This window comes from Bombus pascuorum, chromosome 9 (genome assembly GCF_905332965.1).
Source record: "Bombus pascuorum chromosome 9, iyBomPasc1.1, whole genome shotgun sequence".
Classification (NCBI taxonomy): Eukaryota; Metazoa; Arthropoda; class Insecta; order Hymenoptera; family Apidae; genus Bombus; species Bombus pascuorum.
The window spans coordinates 8,485,257-8,508,259 of NC_083496.1; the positions used below are offsets into that span (position 1 = coordinate 8,485,257).

Genomic DNA, 23,003 nt, shown 5'->3' on the forward strand with positions numbered 1-23,003 from the left:
ATTATCAGTTTTAACATGAAAACGTACTCCTACTGCTCTGTTATCATTAACAAACTACTAAATATATTAAAAATGAATAATAACTAACAAAACTTTTAAAGACCAAATATAAACGAAATGAAAACAAGATGGCAAAAGCCTTTTAGAAGGCTGTTCATCCTACTTAAAACCTACACCAACATGTTGATTATAGTGTAACCCCTAACCATCCTAGTCTCATCATTGATCTTAATCAATTAGGCGAAGTACCAAGTAGCTAATATATACCAGTAAACGTAAACATAGCTCAGTAGGTCAAGTCAGTTCTTATAACATCGTAAGTTAAAACGTTGGCTGAAGTTAATGTACGTCGCTAATGTTCATGGCACAATAGCCTGCAAATGACCGATGAAAATTGCACATTATTATACATCGTTGAATTCGTAGTGAAATCCCCGACAGAAATAAACTAACATTTCCTGCGAAATGCTAAAAAAAGGTATAGAGTTATAGTCTTTAAAAATTATCAATTTCTATTTACAGTGGTAAATAATTAGGTACTTTATGTTTTCCCTAAGTGTATGAATAAAATTACCTAATAGTTCTGTATAATAAATCTATGGTATTGATAAAAGGATCTCAGAGCTTGTGATATTTTCATGTAATATTTCCATTCAGTTCTAATTACAATTACAAAATTATAGATGAGATAATATGAAATTATATATTTTTTTTTTTACTGTATTCATAAGAACTGTTTGATAAAACAGAAAAATAAATTATGTTCTGTGATATCTGAAAGATATTTGATTTTATTACAAAAGTCAGTGATAGGAAACTCGAAAGTTATATTCAACTTTTAATTTCTCACACGTGTATTAATAATCAATGACCAAAAAGTCAATTTACTACTCAATAAAAGAATAGCTTTTATTCTACTATTTACGTAAATGTGAAAAACAAACGAATGCTATTCTTACCGATTTGTTACCGATCTGATTTGTTACGAGTATCTATTGTCTTCGTTTTCGTACACATACCTACCTCTCTGTACGAAGAACCAGGATCAATTGCAGCTAGATAGTTATTCGAACCTAGGTAGTTACTGCACAAGCAGTTACTTGAAACGAAACTATGTACTTTTGTTGAAACGAGTTAAGTGACAGCAATTCGTTTGATTCCAGAAAATAAAAGTAGACAAACTTTAACAATACGCTACTCGATTTTCTGTTTCAATTTCTCGAACGAAGGCAGTAGCTTCACACATACCGACTATTTATCGACGATATAAAGAATATATTAATTACTATATAATTAGCAACTTTGTATACCAATAAGATTTTATAGCTTCTTTATAAATATTTTTCGTGAATTATTATTTCATTCGTTTTAAAGTTATAATACAAATTATTTCCAATGACTTCAACGTGGAATCTCGAACAACAAATATGCTTGCTTTATCTAACGCGATATTATATCATATTTTGCTAGTACAAACGATTATATTAGGCTGAGACTTCCGGCTATGCTGATAATAAAACGGTGAATAAATTTAATTGAAAATTTGACGATGTCATAAAATAGTAAATATTGCCAGCCTTTAAACTGTAACCTGAGAATGTGTAGAGCACAAAAGAGCACAACTTTTAAGGATCACATAGTATAAAGGCCAAGGTAATTTCTGGGATAGAATATCTTTCGACGCTTTTACGATCTATGAAATGACGCCCTTAAAGTGGGTATCCGAATGCTTCTGGAGTATTCTCAGGACTGTAAAGTAGAAATGGTACACGTTCGAAATAAACTAAAGCTCTCAATTGTGTGCATCATACGTTGAAGGGTTGAGACTGTCATTTTACACTCCCTATGAGATTTGAGCGGCACAAAAGCCAAGGAAACGTCAGACATACTATATATTATTTTTAAATATCACCTGACATTAAATTTATCCTTGACAAATCGATGGAATTTGAATAAGATGCACCAGTTGAACTTAAGATAGATCACAAAACACGAAGAGAAGGAAGGGAAAAAGTACCTCGAGAATAATAAAGTAACTTCAGAAAATGTTTACCGACTATTGAGCTTCTTGTTTCACTACGTGCCGTATAATTGATGGCATTTAATCAATCCCCAAATCACCACGTTAAATCAGTTCACTCGAATTTACATATCCTTTGGCGAATTTAACCATATTCGAGTTTCCATTTACGTCTAACCCGCGTCACATTTGCTAGGCATAGTAACTAAATTTATTTACTTGTATTATAAATGAAGTCATTTGCATTCCACGAAATAATTATGTATTATATACTATGTAATTTGTATGTACGTACATACAATGCTTGGTATATTTGATTTAAAATTACACTTGAACTATCAAATCCTTACAATTAATAATAATAATTCATATTAATAATAATAATTCTTACAATTACTAAAGATACGCAATTTGCTTTCACCAAATTTAATATTGACTTTTATCGAAGAAATATTATAGAAGATCTGTCTATTTCCATTATAACACTTATACTTCAGTTACCAATATATTAATCCATTACGGGCAAAGCAGTGGGAAAATATATAAAAATAGAGCAGACACAACGCTATTGAAATATAATAATTCTTATGCAAATAAAAAGATATATCAGTTATTATACATATTTAAATAATATTTTTACAACCCGACCACTATTACCAAAACTTGAATGTGGATCGTGAAAATTTTAGTTTTCGATCGATATAAATAGAGAGAAACATAAAACGCCGTGATAACATTACAATTTTATTCCTCAAATTTTTATAGGATGCCTAACCGATCGGATTGTTAAACGAAATAGTGAACGGGTACATGGTTGCACTCTTAACACAGACATCAAATCGAATTTGTGCATTTGCCGATCGCGCAATTTTTAGAGATTACGCGGCAAGAACGAACGGGGTGCTTTCTGGCAAGCAGAATATCTTTCAGCGTTCTTACGATCCGTGAAATGGCAGCCTTAAAGACCGTACCCGAATGCCTTTCAAGCATTACCAGGATTGTAAACCAGTAATGTAACACATCCTAGATAACCTAAAGTTTTCAGTTGCGTGCATCGTACGGGGAAGGGTTTGAAACCTTTATGTAACGATACATATATTCATGAATCTGGAACGTGCGATTTTATGTTTAAACTGTACCGTCTGGAAAATAAAACGTTCTCGTTATAACATCTCTAAATATTGTGGTAAAAAGAGTTAACGAATTGTTTAATATTCTCAACACTTTCAATAAATGTAATTACATTTGAAAATCGAACATCCGTCAAAAGAACCATTGAGACATTCTCGAAAAAATTTTCGAAAGAAAGAAAATGGTCAATAATTGTAAAACTTCAAACACGAATAAAGTACGCGAGTGTTCCATTGCTTCTTTAATTCGTGTCCAAAATTATTTTAAAATTCAGAAAAACTGATTTTTTATACTGTATTTACTAAATATTTAGTTTACTTCTTTTTGTAACATCTATAAAGTCAAACAAATGATTTAAATTCTTTAATCTTTAATCACTGCAGGTAAGAGCTGTTCGATTCGATAATTTGAAAATATTGCATACACGTACTTTGTTTGTTCGATAAATTTATCTTTACGATATTCGTTGTGTTCGTGTACAACTTTATAAATTGTATCAAAAGTATTATCAGAGAGTAGGCGTTGACGTTACATAATTCATAGCCATAAAAGATCTCGTGTTATAACATTGGAACGTAAATATGATATAAAGCTGTCAGTTTACCACTAAACGTTATATTACAACGATTTTAAATGATACGCTACCCATAATTAGATATGTGATATGAGCGATTTTACCTTCGTTTCTTGTCGTATAAATTTCACCTAATAACTAATGCACGTATTTTAGAAACTTACTGATAAACAAGTGTCCGGCTACTTTTCAACGATAGTGTACATAGTAATATTCGACTATTACTTTTCCACAAATTATTAGCAAATTGCGGATATTCATGAAAATTCATATCTTCATAAACACTGGCAAAGAAATGAAACCTAACCGGAAATTTAATTAATCTACTAAATATTACACTTGATATTATATTTTGTATATTTTACATATTATGTGCATTTGTATGCATTTTTGCATCATTAGATCTCCCAGAAATGCACAAAAAACCAGAGTTTAATTATCACAAATCCGACGTAAGTTATTATCACGTTGTTCATTTTGAATTGCAAAACTCGCGACAATTTACAAGCTTTCGAGCGAAGTTGTTTATTTGCACGGAAATTACATGTAGAAACTTGTGTAAATACAGAATGGGAATGGGTGTCCACGCTGCTGGCACGGCAGCAGGTTGGGGCCAGGGATTACCTGGGGGACCACAGTTACCCCCACACCACGCCACGACGGTCACGGCACCCCCAGGGGTGCAAGCCGCACCCCCACCACCACCACCTCCGGCACAAATGATGGCCTACCCGATGCAACAGTTCCAGGTAACCATTACTTTCCTCTCTCTCTCTCTCTCTTTTTCCTATCCGCGTGCATACTTTGTTACCTTTTGTATCTTTTACTCGAACCTATACTTGTATCTCGTACTTTGCTTTATATATTCTTGCATCAACTGTTGTCATTTTGATCCATTCGTTGGAAAACCATCGATCGATGCATCGAAATGCATCGTTGCAAATGTATAGTAACGATTCATACGCCTGGGAGCAACTCTATTTTCGTATGAGAGAAGGTTATACATACGATATTAACCCTCGGAAGCTGTTATCAAAAAAACTTGTAATTTATAGCATCACGCGTTGAATTTTATCTCAGGACATCTTTCCTATTTTAAACATCGATAAAGCTAAATAAATATAATCAAGTGTTCTATCGTTATTCGAAATAAAAAAAGTTATTGTTTACAAAAATCACGAATAACGCTATTGTCTTATTACAGGATGATAATATTAAGTTTATACGAGGTGAAATTTTATCCATAATAGCCTTTAAAATGTTAAATAGAAACAAAAGCTTTTGAGTAAAAATATAAGAATCTCTTTCAGTTTCTATCCTGATTTTCATCTTTCTTGCAAGGGATCATCCTCAAATTTCACGTTAACATATATTTCTGTTAAGTATACTGATAATCGAGATTCTGATTCATTTTGTATAATACCTGAAGCAAATAAGGTATCATTCGACTTTGATACTGTTCCCAAATTTTGTGACATTAACTAGGAACAAATCACTGTGATACATATAATAATAATATCATGGTAAATTTATATATTTGTTCGTGTTTTAAAAATTGATCACGTATCAACGATAATTTTGATCGAATCGATAGTGAATGAATGGATCAAATTATAATGACAATTTTATAAAATCTAGTCTTGGCTTCTGTATACAGTACAGGATTTATTGAGACGATTGAATGATGTTAAGAGTGGCTTTTCGATAGAACTGTTAATAGGACCCCATTATCTCGATGAATGTGACAGATAAAATCTTTTTGTGTTTTTTATTCCAGTTGTCTGAAATTCCAATATGTCATGTGTTATGTAATGAATGCCACACCTTCGTGTTACATGTATGGATTTCAGTACATGTTTTCATACATATACGTCGATTCATTAACCACGCTTGATTACGCTTTGCTCTAATAATGAACTTTTCAAGTAATCACTTGCATGGATCTTATAATCATTTGTTCCAGAATCTTGTTATAATTGTGCTTCGTAGAACGCTAATCGCCTGAACGTATTGTCAGTATTTTATTTATAACTGTTACAACTGCATTAACATATACAATTGTTGCTTCTCATTTAGTTATCATTCCAAAATATTAAAATAGCAAGTAGAAATTATATTATAACAATATTTGTTAAGCATTTTGTTAAGTATATTGTAATTTAACGACATATTGAAGGTAACTTTTTGAACACTAAAGTGAAAATAGTCTATTTAATAATTGTTAACTTGAAATTCAAGCATATCTGGAAGTAAAAACGTTATATGTCTAATATTACATAATTTTGTAATAACGTTTTACGTTATTTTTCAGTTATTTTGTTGTAAGCAAAAAGAGTACATTAAAGCAAAGCTAATTGGACTTTATTTCTAAAATATCTTATTGATCGTTCTATTTGAGTTTTTCTCTGAATTAAATTTAATATATTTTATACCAAAATATAACAGTACATGTATAATATACGTACACGTATAATATTATCTATAGATCGATATTTATCAATTAAACTTCTTTTTAACAATTTTTAGGTTGATTTAGAAGTGGCATTAAATAAAGAAGTCTAAGTTAAGGGTACCCTTATTATTTTGCGATAAGAGTTAATGAATTTCGACAGGCTGCATATAAGCTTTCTAAGAAGTTTAGATTAAGAAATCGTATAATGGAATTACTCTACTTTAAACGACACTTTCTAGTGATATAAGGAATTTATACTGTATTTTCTTTAATTTCAGTATGTATTTGAAGAAGTAAGGGGCCCTAACAATACATATTCGAGATGAGGGAATACTAGTGAAAAAGAGTTATAAAGCCTATCAAGATCCTGCATAAGAATCTTTCATCACAGTAAATATTTTTGTATCTTAGTTATCATACAGTATGAAATTTTCCAAAACCTTTCATAAATATTTTTGTATTGTAGTTAACATACAGTAAGAAATTTTACCATTTTATCACTTGATTAAAAAGCTTCTCTTTGTATATTAAACTTAAATCTTGATAATATCAAATGTTTGAAAGTATGTTTATATACAATTTCGTTGGTTTGTTAAAATTTTCAAAGATCTTATGTATGCAAGTGATATGCTTCATGAAAATTGTAAATGAACAGACACAAAGGATAATGCTACAAAAACAAAATTCAACTTATTAATTATTCCTCTGTTAGTATGTTATGTTATGTTATGTTTAGTATGTTATAATATGGATAATCCAAATGCTTAACAAATTTTCACAAAATTTTAATACAAATCATTTTAATCAGTATAATATTTAAAAGTCAAGATTACTACGAATCGTATTTTCAATATACTCGACAACAAATTTTGCTAAACAGAAAATGATGTAATCATGCTTAATGCAAGCTTATATAAGTGTGCCCAAGCATTACATTCACTATCATACTCTTTTGCATGATACTTAATGTGCACGAATATTAGTTGTCATATAAAGGCTGAACTACACGCTTATTCAGCTTTGTTTATCTAAACTCGAGTATCTCGCTAAATTCTTTCAAATTGTTACAATACATAAGAAAATAAAATAACATGTGTGTATTTTAACTTTTAACGAACTATGAAAAATATACGATGATGTTGTTTCAAGTTTAACGATGCGATACTGTAAAATATACAATATACAACACCTACAAATTAATAACGAATAATTCACTTATATTTTCTAGCTATCTATAACATAATATAAGGTATAACAATTGTTAAAAGATACTTGTAAATCGATAGAGATTTTTACCTTTTTACCGTGGCTGTTAAAAGTTTGCAAAAATTAGAATTATTGAAAAGTTAAAAAGCTAGGAAAATGTTACATTGAGTTGTTCGTTATTGAAGAGGAGAGATACTCGAAACCATCCGAAGGATTATTTTTATTTACATATTTCGATTCGCAGGCACAGTGATCGCTACCACTATCATCGCACGGCCTGGCTTATCCTTACTTTCAAATATCACTTTGCGTCAAGGAAACTGCATCTACAACCTGGCTCAACCTCGTATTCAACCAGAAAAGTGTCGCTGGAGAACGTATCTATAGAATGGATATCATCGTTGTGTATGAAATTGCAACTGAATGGAAGAAACGCAAGAAACAAAAGCGAGAGAGTGAACGAAAGTCTCGTTATACCAATAATATCGTCGCTAATATTTTTATTGGAATTATCCTTCTGAAATCGATCCATAGTTTCATAATCGGTCCATAAGAGAATAAATAGTTTATTGATCGAACACCACATTTAAATAATCTGAAAACGTTTACACCACACTGCTACATTCCTCTGAGCGTTGTCAAAGCCAAGCAGCACAATTATCTTAGGGTAATAATGTGTTTAATTAATTGCTCACACTTTTACAACATTGAAAGCAATTGAGGTTGAGTCACGGTAAAGGTAGATTCAGATCGACCAGTCTACGTGTGTTGGAATGCGAAGGATATGTGAGAGGCATAAGGAGAGATAGAGAAACAAGAATGAAATGATTTTTAGAATTAAAAAGGAAAGAGCGAGAGGAAAAACGAAAGTGTGGAATGTGCGAATGAAACGTGTGAAAGATAGAGAGAGGTAGAATGAAAGAGAGAAAGTTGTCGAGAATATTTCTATTATTTTCTTGAAATTCGGACCAAGACTTAACCAGCGTTTGTGTGTTCAAATGGTAAAGTGTGTTCTTGGTTGCGGTCCAGCTAGCGGATGAGGACTGGCTGACGCCTAGCCTTCTAGTGTGATGGTAAGCAAGTACACCCCACCAACAGGAACAACTTCTACAGCAACAACAGTTACCACCACCACCACCACCATTATCACCACTACCACAACTACCAACAACAACAAAATTTCCGTCACCATCGACGCCACCGCGACAGCAAAAGCAACAAAAATCATGCCGCTTCCGGCTTGATGAAACATAAAAGCAGAGGGCAGAAATTGCCAAACGTAGTTAACGATCGCTTTAATGAACAGAGCAAGGGAAAAAAAAAGTATGACAGGAAAAGGGGATGAATTCTTATCTATAAAAGCATTTCTTAAAGTAAACGATAAAAAAAGACAAAAAAAAAAATGTAAGGAGAGTATGACAAAGAAAAAAGAGAGTACTTCCAGATTCCCCTAAAATTTTCACGTCCAATATAACCGGCAATCTTTACGGGAAAGAAAACTAACTGGTACCGTCAACAAGTCGGAGGTATCCTCTCGTCCAGTCTGTAGGGTAATGTAGTGTCTCTCTCGGCTTGAATTAATAGATAGCGTTGCCGTCACGGTAGTGTCAAAAGCTTCAGTAATGAAACACGAATTCCGGGATACGCGGACCACCATGTGATCATCAAAGACAGTTTGTAGCGTAAACAACCAATATTTTGTGTGTTGTATCGTCCACAAAGGACTGATTACGGAAGAGACGAACGAGTTGACGCATGTTGAACAAGCTCGTGATTTGCACTTTCCGCCATTTAATCGACGCTAAACTCCTTTATCGACGATAAACTTCTAAAAAGAGAAAAAAAAAAAGAGCAAAAGAAAAGCGATAGGACGCCGCCAGTTATCGACCCGTAACCCGGATTCATTATTTTTGTAGTTTGGGCTTAACAGTGAAAATTAATAAGTCGAAGACGTAAAAAGAAACTGTAAACGCGTTACTCGAAGCGCGAACCAGCGACCGTCAAGTAATCGTGCTGTATAAATAATAAATAAAAGAAATCGATAAACACGTGCACACTCGTGAAGATTATATAAAGTAAATTTAACAGAAAAAAAAGTTATTATAAACGAAATTCAACAATTAGCTAGTTAGGTAGGTATGTTATAATAAAAAGTTACTCGAGGACGATTCGAAATTCGGCGGCAAGGCGGAAACAGACCTTCAGAAATTCAACGATTCCGCGTTCCTGAGGAACTGTTTAAACGTACAACCACTCGACTATCGTGAACCACGGAACTGAAAGATCCACGTGTCTTAATCCATTTTCCGCCACTGCGAGGACTTCTTCCTTCGGTTATTATATTTATTATCAGACTCGAGGCCAAAAGACAAATCATGCGCGAAGTCTTCGCAGAACAGTCGAAGAGCCGTTTTTATTATTCGACTTGATCCTTTTGACGCGGCACTTAGACAGTTGGATATTTTTATAAAAGATCAGCCGTATGCGCCGAGGGGTGTCGACCGATGCTGTTGGCGCGCCAATCTCGCGATTAAGGTAAAACAAACGTAACACACGATACAATAAAAAAAAAAAAAAAGAAAGCAAGATAAAAGGATATGAAAAGATGGAAGGAAGCGACGATTGGACAAAGCGTCATCGAGCGATCGATCGACTCCAATCAATCGTGTCGGGTCTACCGTGGTTTTTAACTTATACCTTAGATTTTTATATAATACGAATACCATAGAACCAAAGGGAAAAATCTCGACTTTAAGACGCTTAAGCAATAAATCACTAAGCTTAGGAAAGCGAAGAAACAAACCGTTTATCCCTGCGTCTCTCTACTGTAACTTGCTCTCAGCTATTCAGTTTGTGAGCCACGAATTCGTAACAACGAAGGGGTACATAGATCGGAGAGAAGGGACACGACGCGAGTTTTAAGAAATCGATAAGAGAAAAAGAAAAAAAGAGAAAGAGAAAAGATGGAATGAATCGGTAAATGGTCTGTCCGACGTCCCGAATTTCGACTTGGCCAATCTAACGAAACAAAAGAAATAAAAAAAAAAACGAAATCGAAACAAGTGTAAGTAAGAAACAAGTGTAAGCATGCGTGGATACGCTCGCGCGTACGAACGAGAGAATGTTAGGAAGAGAGAACGAGGGTGAGCGAACGAGAGTCTGCGAATAATGAGAAATTATACAACAAGCGAGAGACGAGAAAAAAAGATTAAACAATTCGTAGATAGACACATTGCACAAACAGCACGAAAGTTAGATTAGAGATCCGTCGAGTTCCTTCCTCGCGAACGCGTATCCTGTCCTCCGATTGAATCTTTCAAAGGTTGTCTCTCTTTGTGTAATTCCGTCGGAATCGGAAAACAAAATCCCTCAGCCTTTAAACCGTTGCTATATATGTATATAGTAGCGAATAAAGAAACGAGAGAAGAGATCGTTAGAAAAGAAACAGGTTAGGGATTAAGAAAAAATGAACGCGAAGACCGACGACGGTTTAACAAGTATAACGAGGACGAAGTAATCCCATCTGATTTGCCTATCTATGATCCCCGCTTTAGACCTTCGTAACCTGTCCATACTTACTCCATGCTTCGTCTCTTTCAGTTTTAAGCACGATCCGATGCTTCCGTATCGTACTTCTTCTGTTTCGCCGTCGACCGTTCGAAATCACCCTTTGATAGACGCCCACTCTCTCTCTCCCTCTCTCTTTCTCTCTCTCTCTCTTTCTCTCTCCTTGCGCCCGTGTTTGTACGGTATCTTTTTTTCTCAATAATGAAACTGTCTCATCATACGAGCGCGCGTCGTCGGGTGCAAAGCCATGAGTTTCGTTATGATACGATGAATCCCGTAGGATTTAGACGAACGAACCGAATAACGGATAGAGAAACGAAAGAAATAGAGACGAGCAAAAAGAAGAGAAAAAAAAGAAGGAGAGGATAAAGGGGATGAGCAAGAATGGAAAACGGGCAAAGGAAAAGGAGAAAAATGGAGAAAGGGGGAAGAAAACGGGGAGAGAGATAAAGAGAGATGGACGACTTTGTTATTAATCAAAAGATAGACGACGGATCGTGCTTTAAACGAATCAAAAGCGTTCAACGTTTTCGAATCAAAAAACGCGACGATCAAAGAACGATACAGGGACGTTTGCGAGACATTAGAATTGATGAGATCGCGAGAGCATCGAATACAAGAGAATGACGAAATCAAACCCGCTTGGGACAACGTAGCATTTAGGAAATATCAGTAAATTTACTAATTTCCCGAACGATTCGATACGTAGTACGTGGATATGGATATAAAAGGTGTGCCTTCAGTCCATCTCGCGGACCACAAATATTTCGTACCATTAATTCCTTGTAAACTAATATTGTTCTATTCGGCGAGAGAAAACGAGCAAACGTTTCTATGCCTGAAACATAAAACGTATGTAAGTATATAAATCTGACAACTACGCGTAATTCGATAATCTCTTAGTGTCTTCCCAGTACGAAAAGCATCTCGACAGAACTTTACAAATTTTACGTAGCAAGATTATTTGTTAAAATTTATTACGATTTATAGATGTTCGATTTTATTATTGAAATTGTTAAATTAGCTGAATTAGTTGACTAATTTTCATTTAAATTTTACTACCCGGTTAACTCGGGTATTTATTGACGTTTATTTCTCAAACGGCGAATCTTCGTCCGAGATTATTCATATTCTTACATAGTTTTCAAATTGACACTCTGTATACTCTATACGAGATCAGTGCGATATTTTCATTCGGATTAGTTGTTTCGTGTGGATAAGTTAAGGCGAGAACTATACAGATGAATCAAAAATTTGTACAATGGAGAAATTTTTATCGTGTACTTAAAACATAAGGATTGTGGCCCAAGATTTAAAACCAACACCAAACATATTTCACTCTATGCCCGTCAATTGTTTTATAATTGATAAACACGAGAGAGGTAAGAGCCATTTGTAAAAAAAAAAAAGAAAAAGAAATTACACGAACATACAACGAAGTAATACAAAATTCAATAACACGTTATCGTGAAGCGCGGACGTGAATCATTGGCTATTCCAAACAGTAACGGAGTTCTGTTTCTCGACACAAACGTAATGAAATACACAGCCTAAAGGACACGGTACCGATCGCGAGGAAGAAACGAAAGAATTATAAATAAATATATACATACATATAAATACAAAAAAATATATTATATATATATATAAATAAATAAATAAATACCAAAACGTGCAGCGACGACGAAAGCTGTTATTTTGAATCGTCGTAAGCGAAAAAAGAAAGCGCTGTGCGTGAGATAAAAAAAGAAATAGCTTTTAAGAGACGACATAAGAACATAAGTGAAACAAAATATCGTGTACATTATTAGTTAGGCGAACAAACAAGAAAAAAAATAAAAATATAGGTTATTTTTCTGAAAAGTGGAACGAGCGAGAGAAAAAGGGAAAAGGGCGGCGAATAAAATGGCAGGTAAGAGTTAGAATGTACGACGTAAATCGTAGCGTGAATTTAAGGGGCAGCGCGAGGCGTCGTATTGAAAGAAAGTCGATTAAAGGGGGGTGGGGGATGAAGGAGAAAATCAAATCATACGTCTGGTACACTCTACTCTTACGTCCTTCGGCCGTATAATCACTCCCCTTGCCAGAAAGTTCACTTCTCGACTCGATTCCACTTTCAACGGGAAGAAAGAGAGTGGTCCCCCACTCTTTTAAAGAATCAGCGGGGATCCTCGTCCTGTAAAAAGTATTTGAAGAATGACGCCTTAAGCATTAAGGCGTGTATAGAACTTACCGCTAGTCTCGAGTACGTTGTCTAGGTAATAAAGCAAATGAAGCTAGCCAAGTAAAAGGAGAAAAAATAAAGGAATACATGGCGCAGCGTCAAAGGGGAAACCAAAAATGTAGTATAAAGTGATAAGTAGATAATTAATGTAATTTAATTAGTAGAAGATACCACGGGGTTTTGGAAAGTAACGACCACGAAACGAGAGTGGAATCGAGGAAAACCGTGTAAAGAAATTTAGGCAAAAAAGGGTGAGAATGATGCGAACAATACAGAAGGATGAGAGCAAGAGAGAATGGGAGAGAGAGAATGCACGCTAGAGTGATACGTCTAATAGAAAATGGTCAAATCCATTTATGGTACCTAAGTCATGTGCGTAATCACGCCCAGAAAAAGGAATACAAAATGACACGTACACTGACACTCGTACAGGTAAAACGCACGCACGCACGCACGCACAAACACACGTACACGTATGTAAATACACACGTACAAACAAAATCATATTCTCTACACGGCAGCGTACGTATAGAGAACGTAGCGGCGAGAAACTTAACAACAACTCTAGGCTTAGTAATCTAGTCTAGCTTGACGATCGCTAAGTTAACAAATAAGAAGAAGAAAAGAAACGTTCATGAAAAAAAAAAATGAATAGCGCAATAACTATATCCGCAAATCACATCGAGCACCGTTACACGACATGTACACACACGCACACATAAATACTACACGTAAACGTAAAACACAACAAGGCATAAACACGGAAATAAAAATATATAGGAAACAAGCTGCGGCTGCTGCCTCCATCCTTCGTCCGTGTTCTCGAGACGCAAACTCTAGAATTTCTACAGCCCTGTAACGCGTCCGATATTTCGCAATTCTCGCCGTTTCAAGAATTTTTACCGTCGTGTCGTTTAAGCTTCAGCAAGCTGGCATACCAGCTGCCTAGCCGTTATCGAATCACGACATTCTCGCGTTACCACGACCCAGTTCCTTCTTTTTTTTTTTTTTTTACCAACCTCCTCTCCTATTCTTCTTTCACACTTACTGGCATCTTCGACTTTCTTTCATTACTACGTATCACGTCTTTGTGACATTCTTTTGTCCCGACATCCTTTCTTCTTCGTTTTGTCTTCTGGCTTCCTTGCCATCCTTCTGTGCCGAACGACCGAATCGCTCTACAAATGATTTCCTACACAGAAGGATTCCTCTCATGGAGATTTACCAAATATGATAGCCGACAATCATTCAAGAAACATACACTTAGAGACTTGTACGTGTTCCTCTCAACGAGGACTAAGTGAAAATAATTAACCAAGTTCCAGTATGCTTTCACGCGACGTCTTACGAACAATGGACAGAGAGGATTATCGGCATCGGCGGCGAAGGAAAATAGGAAACGCTATCGCATCGGTTTTGTCGAACGCCCTGTTGATATTCAATGTATCGAGTCACTACACCTTCGCTTTTAATAAATATACAACGAAACACTGTTTCAATGCGTCAAAAGCGTTACACGCGCATAAAGCACATATAAAACATATCACTGCGTTGTTTAGCAAAGTCCGTGAATCTTCGTTAGAAGTCGTAGAAAGAAACAACAAATGTAACGTTGTTGATAGATCGAGTGGCGTAAGTCGCAAGTATTGGCCGCTTAAAGCGGTTTTTGTTCTTGATAGAAGTGAAACGGTGAATGAAAATATGAAGTTTGTATGGTAGAGTTAGGAAATTTAAACAGAATGGTTGTTAAGTATCTCGTATTGTTTCGTAGACAACCTCTATAATTAAAATTGCTAACGTGGTTACATTCCTATATAAAATTCTTCGTTCTTGTACATGCTTCGTGAACAAAAAGTTTTCATGATTGAAATTGATTTAACTATTTCGTTGATAATATAGGAGAAATTTATTTTAAGTAGAAGTTATCCTTTTACGCAATTTGTCGACCGTTCCTTCGACCATGCGCAGACAGACGGACTGCGTGTACCTATCTTACCGTCCTATAAAATAACATTGTTTAAGAGTAGTTACATTTGTTTAAAAATGTTACTCTGAGATGATACGCGCCAAGTAAGATCACGGCATATACAGTAATTAAACGATCATGTAACGTTGTACATATATAGAGTCGTTTCGCATATGTAGCAAGAATCTAGAGAAATACGACGTAGAAAACTATAGATAACTACCAGATCTAGGTAACCGTACGATTTAGTCACAGCTATTGCTGATTCTTTGTAGCAGCCCGCAGTGGAGTATTCGTCTGTCCTTTGTGTACAAAGAAGATTTTGTGTTTGTACAAATGAAAGAAAAAGAAAATTGGTGAACAAAATTGTGTATTTAACCGTTTGCGCTTGTTTAATGTTGTACAAATAATATCGCATCGGATTCTGAAACATCGTAAAAAGAGCGTAGAAGTCATGTTGGTAGATTAAACATAACATGAAAATATCGTCGTCGATAATTGTTAACCATGAAATACAACGCATGTAAGTAGGCCAAGCAGAGAAACGTAATACTTTAGTGAATGCACATAAACGCAAGAATTCCTGCTTTTGTCGTCGATAACTTGGCTCTCCTTTCGTTCAAATTCATAGTAGGAAAAAAAAAATATAGAATGTTACGAGCGCAATGAAAATAATTCAAGTGTTTAACAAATGGATGACATGCACGGTTTTCTTTATTCACGGGGAAACAAAAACGTCAAACACCGGGAAATCTAGTCTTGAACTTTCGAAAAGTTTATCCGCTTGAATTCAATCATCACCTGTAACGTCATCTTGTCAATCGGAAACTGGCAAAAGGGTAGGAAGGCAGCAGTCAAGTCACTCTAGAATACCGATGCAGAGTACCGTGAAAACAGTTTAGCGTTAACACAAGAATGTTTAACAGAAATTTGTAAGAGATGATGCACACAGCGAAAGAAAGCAAAAGTAGGAGCCGTAAGCGTAGTCACCGAGCATACCTTAAAATAACATATGTATATGATCATATAAATATATATATTACAAAAAAAAGACTACAAAAAACCAACACGCGCATCTATATGTGTATACATACATACGTCTATATGTATATGTATATATACACACACGTATAATACAAAAAAAAATATGTATATTATATATACATACCAGATATAAATGTGTAAGAAGATAATAGCCGACAACTAGAGATTATATCGAATATAAGCTTAGAAATGAGAACAGGAAAAGGGGGCGGAAGACGCGTCACCTGCTAACGCGTACTCCGCGACATACTGTGTTAAATACCCTTAGCCGTAAGGAAACTTCAAAACCATTGAAACGTATCTCGTAAAAGAAACAGACACGAGAGAAAATGTTGTGGCTAGCCTGCCGGACCCCCTGAGCCCCTAAAAATATGAATATGTAATACGTTTGCTACATCGAATGAAAGGAACGCAACGATATTACGAGAGCGAAAGGAGAAGAAAAAAAAAAGAGAGAAAGCGATCAAGCGCATGAGAAAGAAAATACGTGTATGTATCGGTTAGCAAGTGAGTGAATAAATGAACAAGAGTGAGCGTGTGTGAGAGAGAAAGTGTGAACGATAGAAATTCACGCGCCTCGACGGAAAAAAGACAACTTCTTTGGAGAGACAAAAGTTTAATAATAAACGCTAATTACGATCACGTCCGATTCATACAGAGATTACGACGTTCCTTCATTGTTTCGTAATGTTTCGTACGATCCGACGTGCGCGTCACGGGGTCCATTATTATATCGTATAAACCCCTTCCCACTCCCATTCCAACCCCCCAGCGCGGTATGCGGCATATCACTTACGACCGTACGCTAAGGAGTAAGGTGCCTTTTTTTCACTTCATCGTGTGTATGTATTTCGGGGTTAAAACAAACGAACAAAACAAAGAAACCAAAAAAAAAAAAAAGAAAATAAAAAGAAAACGCGAGTAAACAAAGGGGGAAAAATCCAACATAAGATTTTATGTATCACGTGTAGAAACGGCACGACGGAGCTCAAGGGAAGGGGCATGTGACATCCATCCATCGTACGTCGTCCGACATACTTTCACATCGCGAAGATCCCTTTCCAAAACTCTAATGCGAAGCGTTGAACGGCATTGTGAACAATGATGTAATCGAGAATTCGAAATGTATTTCCGCGATTCGATGAACGGCCCGCGGGGTCCCATGGCAGCCTCGTTGCATACACTTAAGCTTAGGAGATGTGCAGTTGCTGGACACAGCTCAAGGAGCAACAACCAAGCAAAACCTTGTATAATGTACTTACATGTAATTTCTAACGACGTGACAGAGACGATACGCGATAACGTATCAGGTGCGCGTGCGCGAATACAGGCCAATACACACATACACATATATGTACACGCGTATACCTATAAAATAGTAAAATTCACGTACACGTGAAACAGATAGACACATAGGAATGGATGATACAAACGTACACTTTATACACGAATCACACAGGTGACATTACTTAAAAAAAGAAAAGAAAAAAAATAGATGCACACGTGCACGTGCACATAGAGAAAAATGATGGAAGATACCTCCAAAAGACAATTTTCACAGGATATAACAATGGAAACGCGAGACGCCCTGGGACGTGCGTGAAAAAAAACGTGTATGATATTATGTATACATAATATAGCATATAAAGTATATTATAAATAATGATGAATATAAATAAAAAATATATATATAAATACTATGAAGAAGTAAACAAAGTATAAATATGAAGGAAGTATATAAACGAGAATATAGGATAAAACACGCTTAGGCTTAAGAGTATAAGATATTATTATGATGATATATGGTTGGTTTATAATGTAAAATATATTATAGAAAATGTATATTGTTATTTTTATTCCTGATTAACCCTAAAATACCGCATATCCGTATAATTTTTTTGAGCTTAAATATATAAAATTTTATATTACGTAACAACAATTCACCAAAAAAGTAGAAATCTACATTTAAACCTTTAACATAATTTTATAGATTTTCTTAGACTTCTACCAATGTGTTTACTCAATTTTTCGCGTTTATCTAATTGCTTACATAAATGAATTCCACAATATCTTAATCTTCCTACGTCATTTGCTAAGAGAGGTTCAACGTCAAATGATAAACGAGAATGAAAAATGAATTATACCTTTAACTACCTTCATGATTTTATTCTGTATGTTTGCATACCTTCATGAACTTTCATAATCAAGATTTTCTCAACGATTGTGAATATGTAATAATATATTGTTCGTTGATAGAAATCCATATTAGATACGACAGGCTTATTCGGACACTAAGAGCATTGTAGATTAAATGTAGATTATGTGAACGACACGAACAAGTACAATGACTAGAAGATTAACGATATAACCAAAGCATAAGTTCTGTCTGACGTTATCAAACATATCATCCCAGAGAATGGTATGTATAGTTTACGGTTTTCCTTTCGCGTATCACGACAATTGAGATCTCTTTCAACAAGTCATTAATGATTGTTAATAAAAGTTATGTTCGTGCAAAGAAGAAATTAACAAGAGGTAAGAGAAAATATATAATATCTCTTTTATTTTTACTTTATTCTGAAATTAATACGTCTAACTTTTTATTATTATAAATACTTTCACGATGCTAAATAATATTGATTCATTTCGTGTCTGATATTACGTAATAAAAAATACTAATAAATATTACATATATATGATATTTATTAACCCTAATTAGCATTAAACTAGTTATTTTTATATCCAATATCCCTCCCAAATATACGTTTCGTTTTCGTTAACTATTAATTATCGATAATTATCAGACAATGCAAAATGTTTTATACAACAAACACGGAATATACATAGAAGTTTCGCTGTGTGTTCAAAATACTTTCGTAAACCAGTGTATTTCTGCTTATGTAGTATCTAAGCATTTAATAAGTATTATTAAATATATATCAAATGCACGACACAAAGTGTTACATCGTACAAGGACGCGGCAGAACGTTAATTAAAACGGAATCATCCTCTCGCATTCGCTATTATAATCATATTTAGATATTCGGAACACTCAAAGTGACTGTACGGTTTTACTGTCACCGGAATAACGACATTTTGAAATAGAAACGACGCGCCGGTGAATTCGGATCGCGGATGAAGAAACACCGGTGTAATTAGTGTTGCCGTTGCCAGCGTCACGCGGGCGCATCATCACAAAATTGAAAACGAACGAACAAACCGATGGCCCGTCGCCGTGATAGGAGAGATGTGCCAAGAGACGGGAATATCCGCGCGAATCGACTGTCTCGATGCTGGTTCACTCATACGCGGTTGTTTGGCCGTGAACGTACATGAGATCCTCTGTTTGGATACACGGTATGGATATAGGCACGTTTAATTGCGAGATAGGGGTGCGGTGCCCGGTTATGTTAGCGAAACTGACGAACACACGGACATGATAACCGAGAAAGTTTGAACTTCCTGTCCTTGGACGTGCGCTACGCTACGCTTCGGTTTAATTTCTAAAGTGTTGCGTTATTTTTAAAGATAAGGACTCTAAGTGAAGAGTCTGTTTGACTAATATACATATAGCGATTCAGGAAGGTATTTAAATACCTAACATAGAAAACTTTCGAATTTCATTATGCTATAATAAGATTATCGTAATTATGTATGACATATGTATATGACAATATGATGTAATCACAAATTAAAAAGAAATTTGCAATTATTTTGTTGTTGTGTATAGTAAAATATTATGACTTGATGATTTCTAAAACCTAATATACAATAACAAAATTGGTATTCGTAATTCGTCGAACTTTGCACAACTACTTTGTAATTTAAAGATCTCTTCCTTCTCAGACGGTTTAATTTTCTGAATTATAAGTCGAATAAAAGAAATTCTTCTTCAACTAACACAAGGACTGTTCACCCTCTCAAAATCAAAGAACTTTTCGTACAATTTTATGGAGCATCTTCTATTATGATTATCTCTGACATTTCCTTTCCGTCACGTGTCTGAATTGTGTAAGCATTACGACACGTTATGAAACCAAAGTAAGGTACTATTTGATCATCATCGATAATGCACGCTTCTAGTTCTAATAGCTTTGAAACTTTCACCATTAAACTGACGACTAAAGAAAAACAAAATTGTTCAATTTTATATTATGGCCCGAATACTTCCCAACGATAATATATGAAATAGATTTGTAAATTTCAAGCAAAGAAGCTTTCGAATTTCCGGTATCTTCGGAAATGATAACATTTGTACTTAGTTAGAAGCAACTAACTTGTACAAGCTGTACGTTATGCATAATGAGCGCGCTCTCGCAAATTGTTAGATGGATAGCTATATACTCATAGGAAGTGCGTTCACCTATACAGGTAAATGTACGGGTCTGTATATATCGAATACCCAACGGACGGCAGAACGTACAAGAGAATAGCGTAGTATAAAGCATAAACTACAATTAGCGGTAATCCGCGTGACACGGGCATGGCACCCTTTGCGCATATTAAAGCATTAGCTACCGAGTCATACGAGCGAACCGTACATCATTTCGGGACGTGGCCACGTCTGCCAGTAAAATCGTTAAATTTACGAAGAAACACGACTGACCCGATACTGACTGAATATTAGTAGTACGGATGGCGATGTACGTTTCGGTATTCCGCGCGGACAGTGGAGCTGCCACTAGCGGCATCGATATCGCGTCGCACGCGATGAAAATGTACGCTCTTCTAACACCACCGAAGAAAAAAGAACCCGGTTACCGAGATAAATTACAAATGAAATTCGATGAGAAAGCTTTTTTTGGTATACACGCCGTAGAGTGGAAAGTAATTGGTAATTTTGGTTTTAATCTTATCTCGCGTTCGACGAAGGATTAACGGCTTTGCGTTGAACTGTAAGACCGGTTTCATACGGCGATACGTGTACGTATCGTAATACACGTATACGTAGCGTATTTTTATAAACTTGAAAAATTCCAACAATTTACAGAGAGAATTTATACAAAAGCCCAGTTGGAAAACTTACGGAATGAGATTAGTCAAATTGTTAAAAAGATTCGTGTAAGTCAAAAATTGTAAAATTGCACAATGCAACTAAATTAGCGCACGTAAGAAGCTTGTAGCGAAAATCTGCCTAATGTAGAATGGTGGGATTCTGTTTTATTAGCAAGAAGATATCCGAACAAAGACGAACCCACTATTGTTAAAAGTTCCACTATCTGAAATTTTGTAGAACATCCCATGCAAATACGGCCACCAGGTATACGCTATCTAATACATTTTTTTAGAAAATGCTCATTTCAAATTTTCAGCTAGCTCTTTGAAATCAAATATATACGCCTGTATTTTTAACGAAAAAAGAAGGCAAGAAATTGCGTAGGCAAAATAGACGTGAGGTATTTGAAGAAGAACAAGAAAAAATACGATTCGGTCTTGAACCTCCTCTAGAGCCAAAATTACGAATTTCGAAACTTATATGAGTATTAGGTACAGAAGCTGTATAACATCCCACGAAAATAGGAGCTCAGATCTGATAACAAATAGCTAAAAGATTAAACACGAAGATGCTAACGCAGGTCGAAAACTTACTGCTGATCAGCGATGGGACAAAAAGACAAGAAAAATTAAAGAGGATACTACGATTTGTGTACATGTAGCAATTTACAGAATACGTGATCTTTTAAATAAAGCTTCAAAGAAATTTAAAATGAAAATAAATTGTAAAACAATTTTATCTAAAAGGTTGTATAATACTCTTATGAGACGCAATATTGTTGTTGTTGATGGAAGAGCCAAAGAATTAAATAAATATAAACGATTAATGATGAATCGTATCTGGCGAGAATAAGATATTATAAAAGACAGGATCGGAAATAATACGCCGAACAAACGCGTTCTTGTATGAAGAAGTATTAATACGCAATATCATTTTGGAGAAATTGAACTCAAAGTTTGCCTAAGTGAAAAAAGTACTCGGAAGTACTTTAAGAAACACGAGGCGCAAGAGTACTGAGATTTAACCTTAGCTTAGCATAGAATATTAATAATGAATACATATGGATATTAAAAGGACATTTTTGCTACGACATTTGCCAGGACCTTACTAACTTTTAATTACTTTATTAACATTTTTTTACAATTTAATCAATTTCCTTACAAAGTAGTTCTTTCTATTTTATTAGAATCATTTTCTTTAATACATTTTCTTCTTCTATTTTCAATGATAAAATTCTAACAAGATCCTGCAATAAGCTTAATTCAAACGTAATTAACTGCGACGCTTTCACAACAAACTAATGAACTTCGAGTGTCATAAGTACAATAATCGATACCGTGGTCGTAGAATATCTTGCGCGAAAGATATTTCTATTAATTGCAAAAAACGAGCAGCTTTCAACCGAAGTTACCAATCCTCTTTATACAGTTCCAGCCAGGTAAGCTTTCTTAAGGCTATTTAAAGAGGTTTAATCAATGTATTTCTCAGTGAAGGTAACTCGATTCCTTCCAGTATTTGTCCACACTGCATCCGCAGTTTTTGTAAAATTCCCGCTCGATAGCAGCCTAAAACAACAGTTACGAGTTTCAATTTCTTCGTTTCAATTAACAGAAAAGTTTAGAACAACAGTTTCGAATGAAACAAATGTGGTTCCTAGAATTGGCCTCATCGGTCACCAAGGAAGCGTGGAACAGCATAGTTCCCTCTACCATTCTCATTTGCGGTTGTCGGTCCACTGCTATTCGACTATCCTCCACAGCTGTTTTCATCCCCTATACCCTCATACATTTCGTTGTAACAAGTTTACATGATACTGTAAGTCT

The 23,003-nt window shown here is 35.1% G+C and overlaps 1 protein-coding gene and 1 pseudogene across 8 annotated transcripts in view; both read left to right on the forward strand.

Annotated features, from left to right (window-relative positions):
- LOC132910405 (nucleolysin TIAR) overlaps positions 1–18,026 on the forward strand; it is a 591,493-nt gene extending 573,467 nt beyond the window's left edge. For 4 of the 8 annotated variants that reach the window (XM_060966078.1, XM_060966084.1, XM_060966083.1 and 1 more), the window contains 3 exons: positions 4,294–4,474; positions 6,456–6,567; positions 7,628–8,384. In XM_060966078.1, coding sequence (XP_060822061.1) covers positions 4,294–4,474; positions 6,456–6,503 — 229 coding nt within the window. In that variant the 3' untranslated portion in view covers positions 6,504–6,567; positions 7,628–8,384. The other 4 variants (XM_060966077.1, XM_060966079.1, XM_060966081.1 and 1 more) reach the window with 4 other exon arrangements.
- A 3,482-nt stretch (positions 18,027–21,508) lies between these two features.
- LOC132910564 (U4/U6 small nuclear ribonucleoprotein Prp3-like) lies at positions 21,509–22,215 on the forward strand (annotated as a pseudogene).
- Positions 22,216–23,003: the final 788 nt, after the last annotated feature.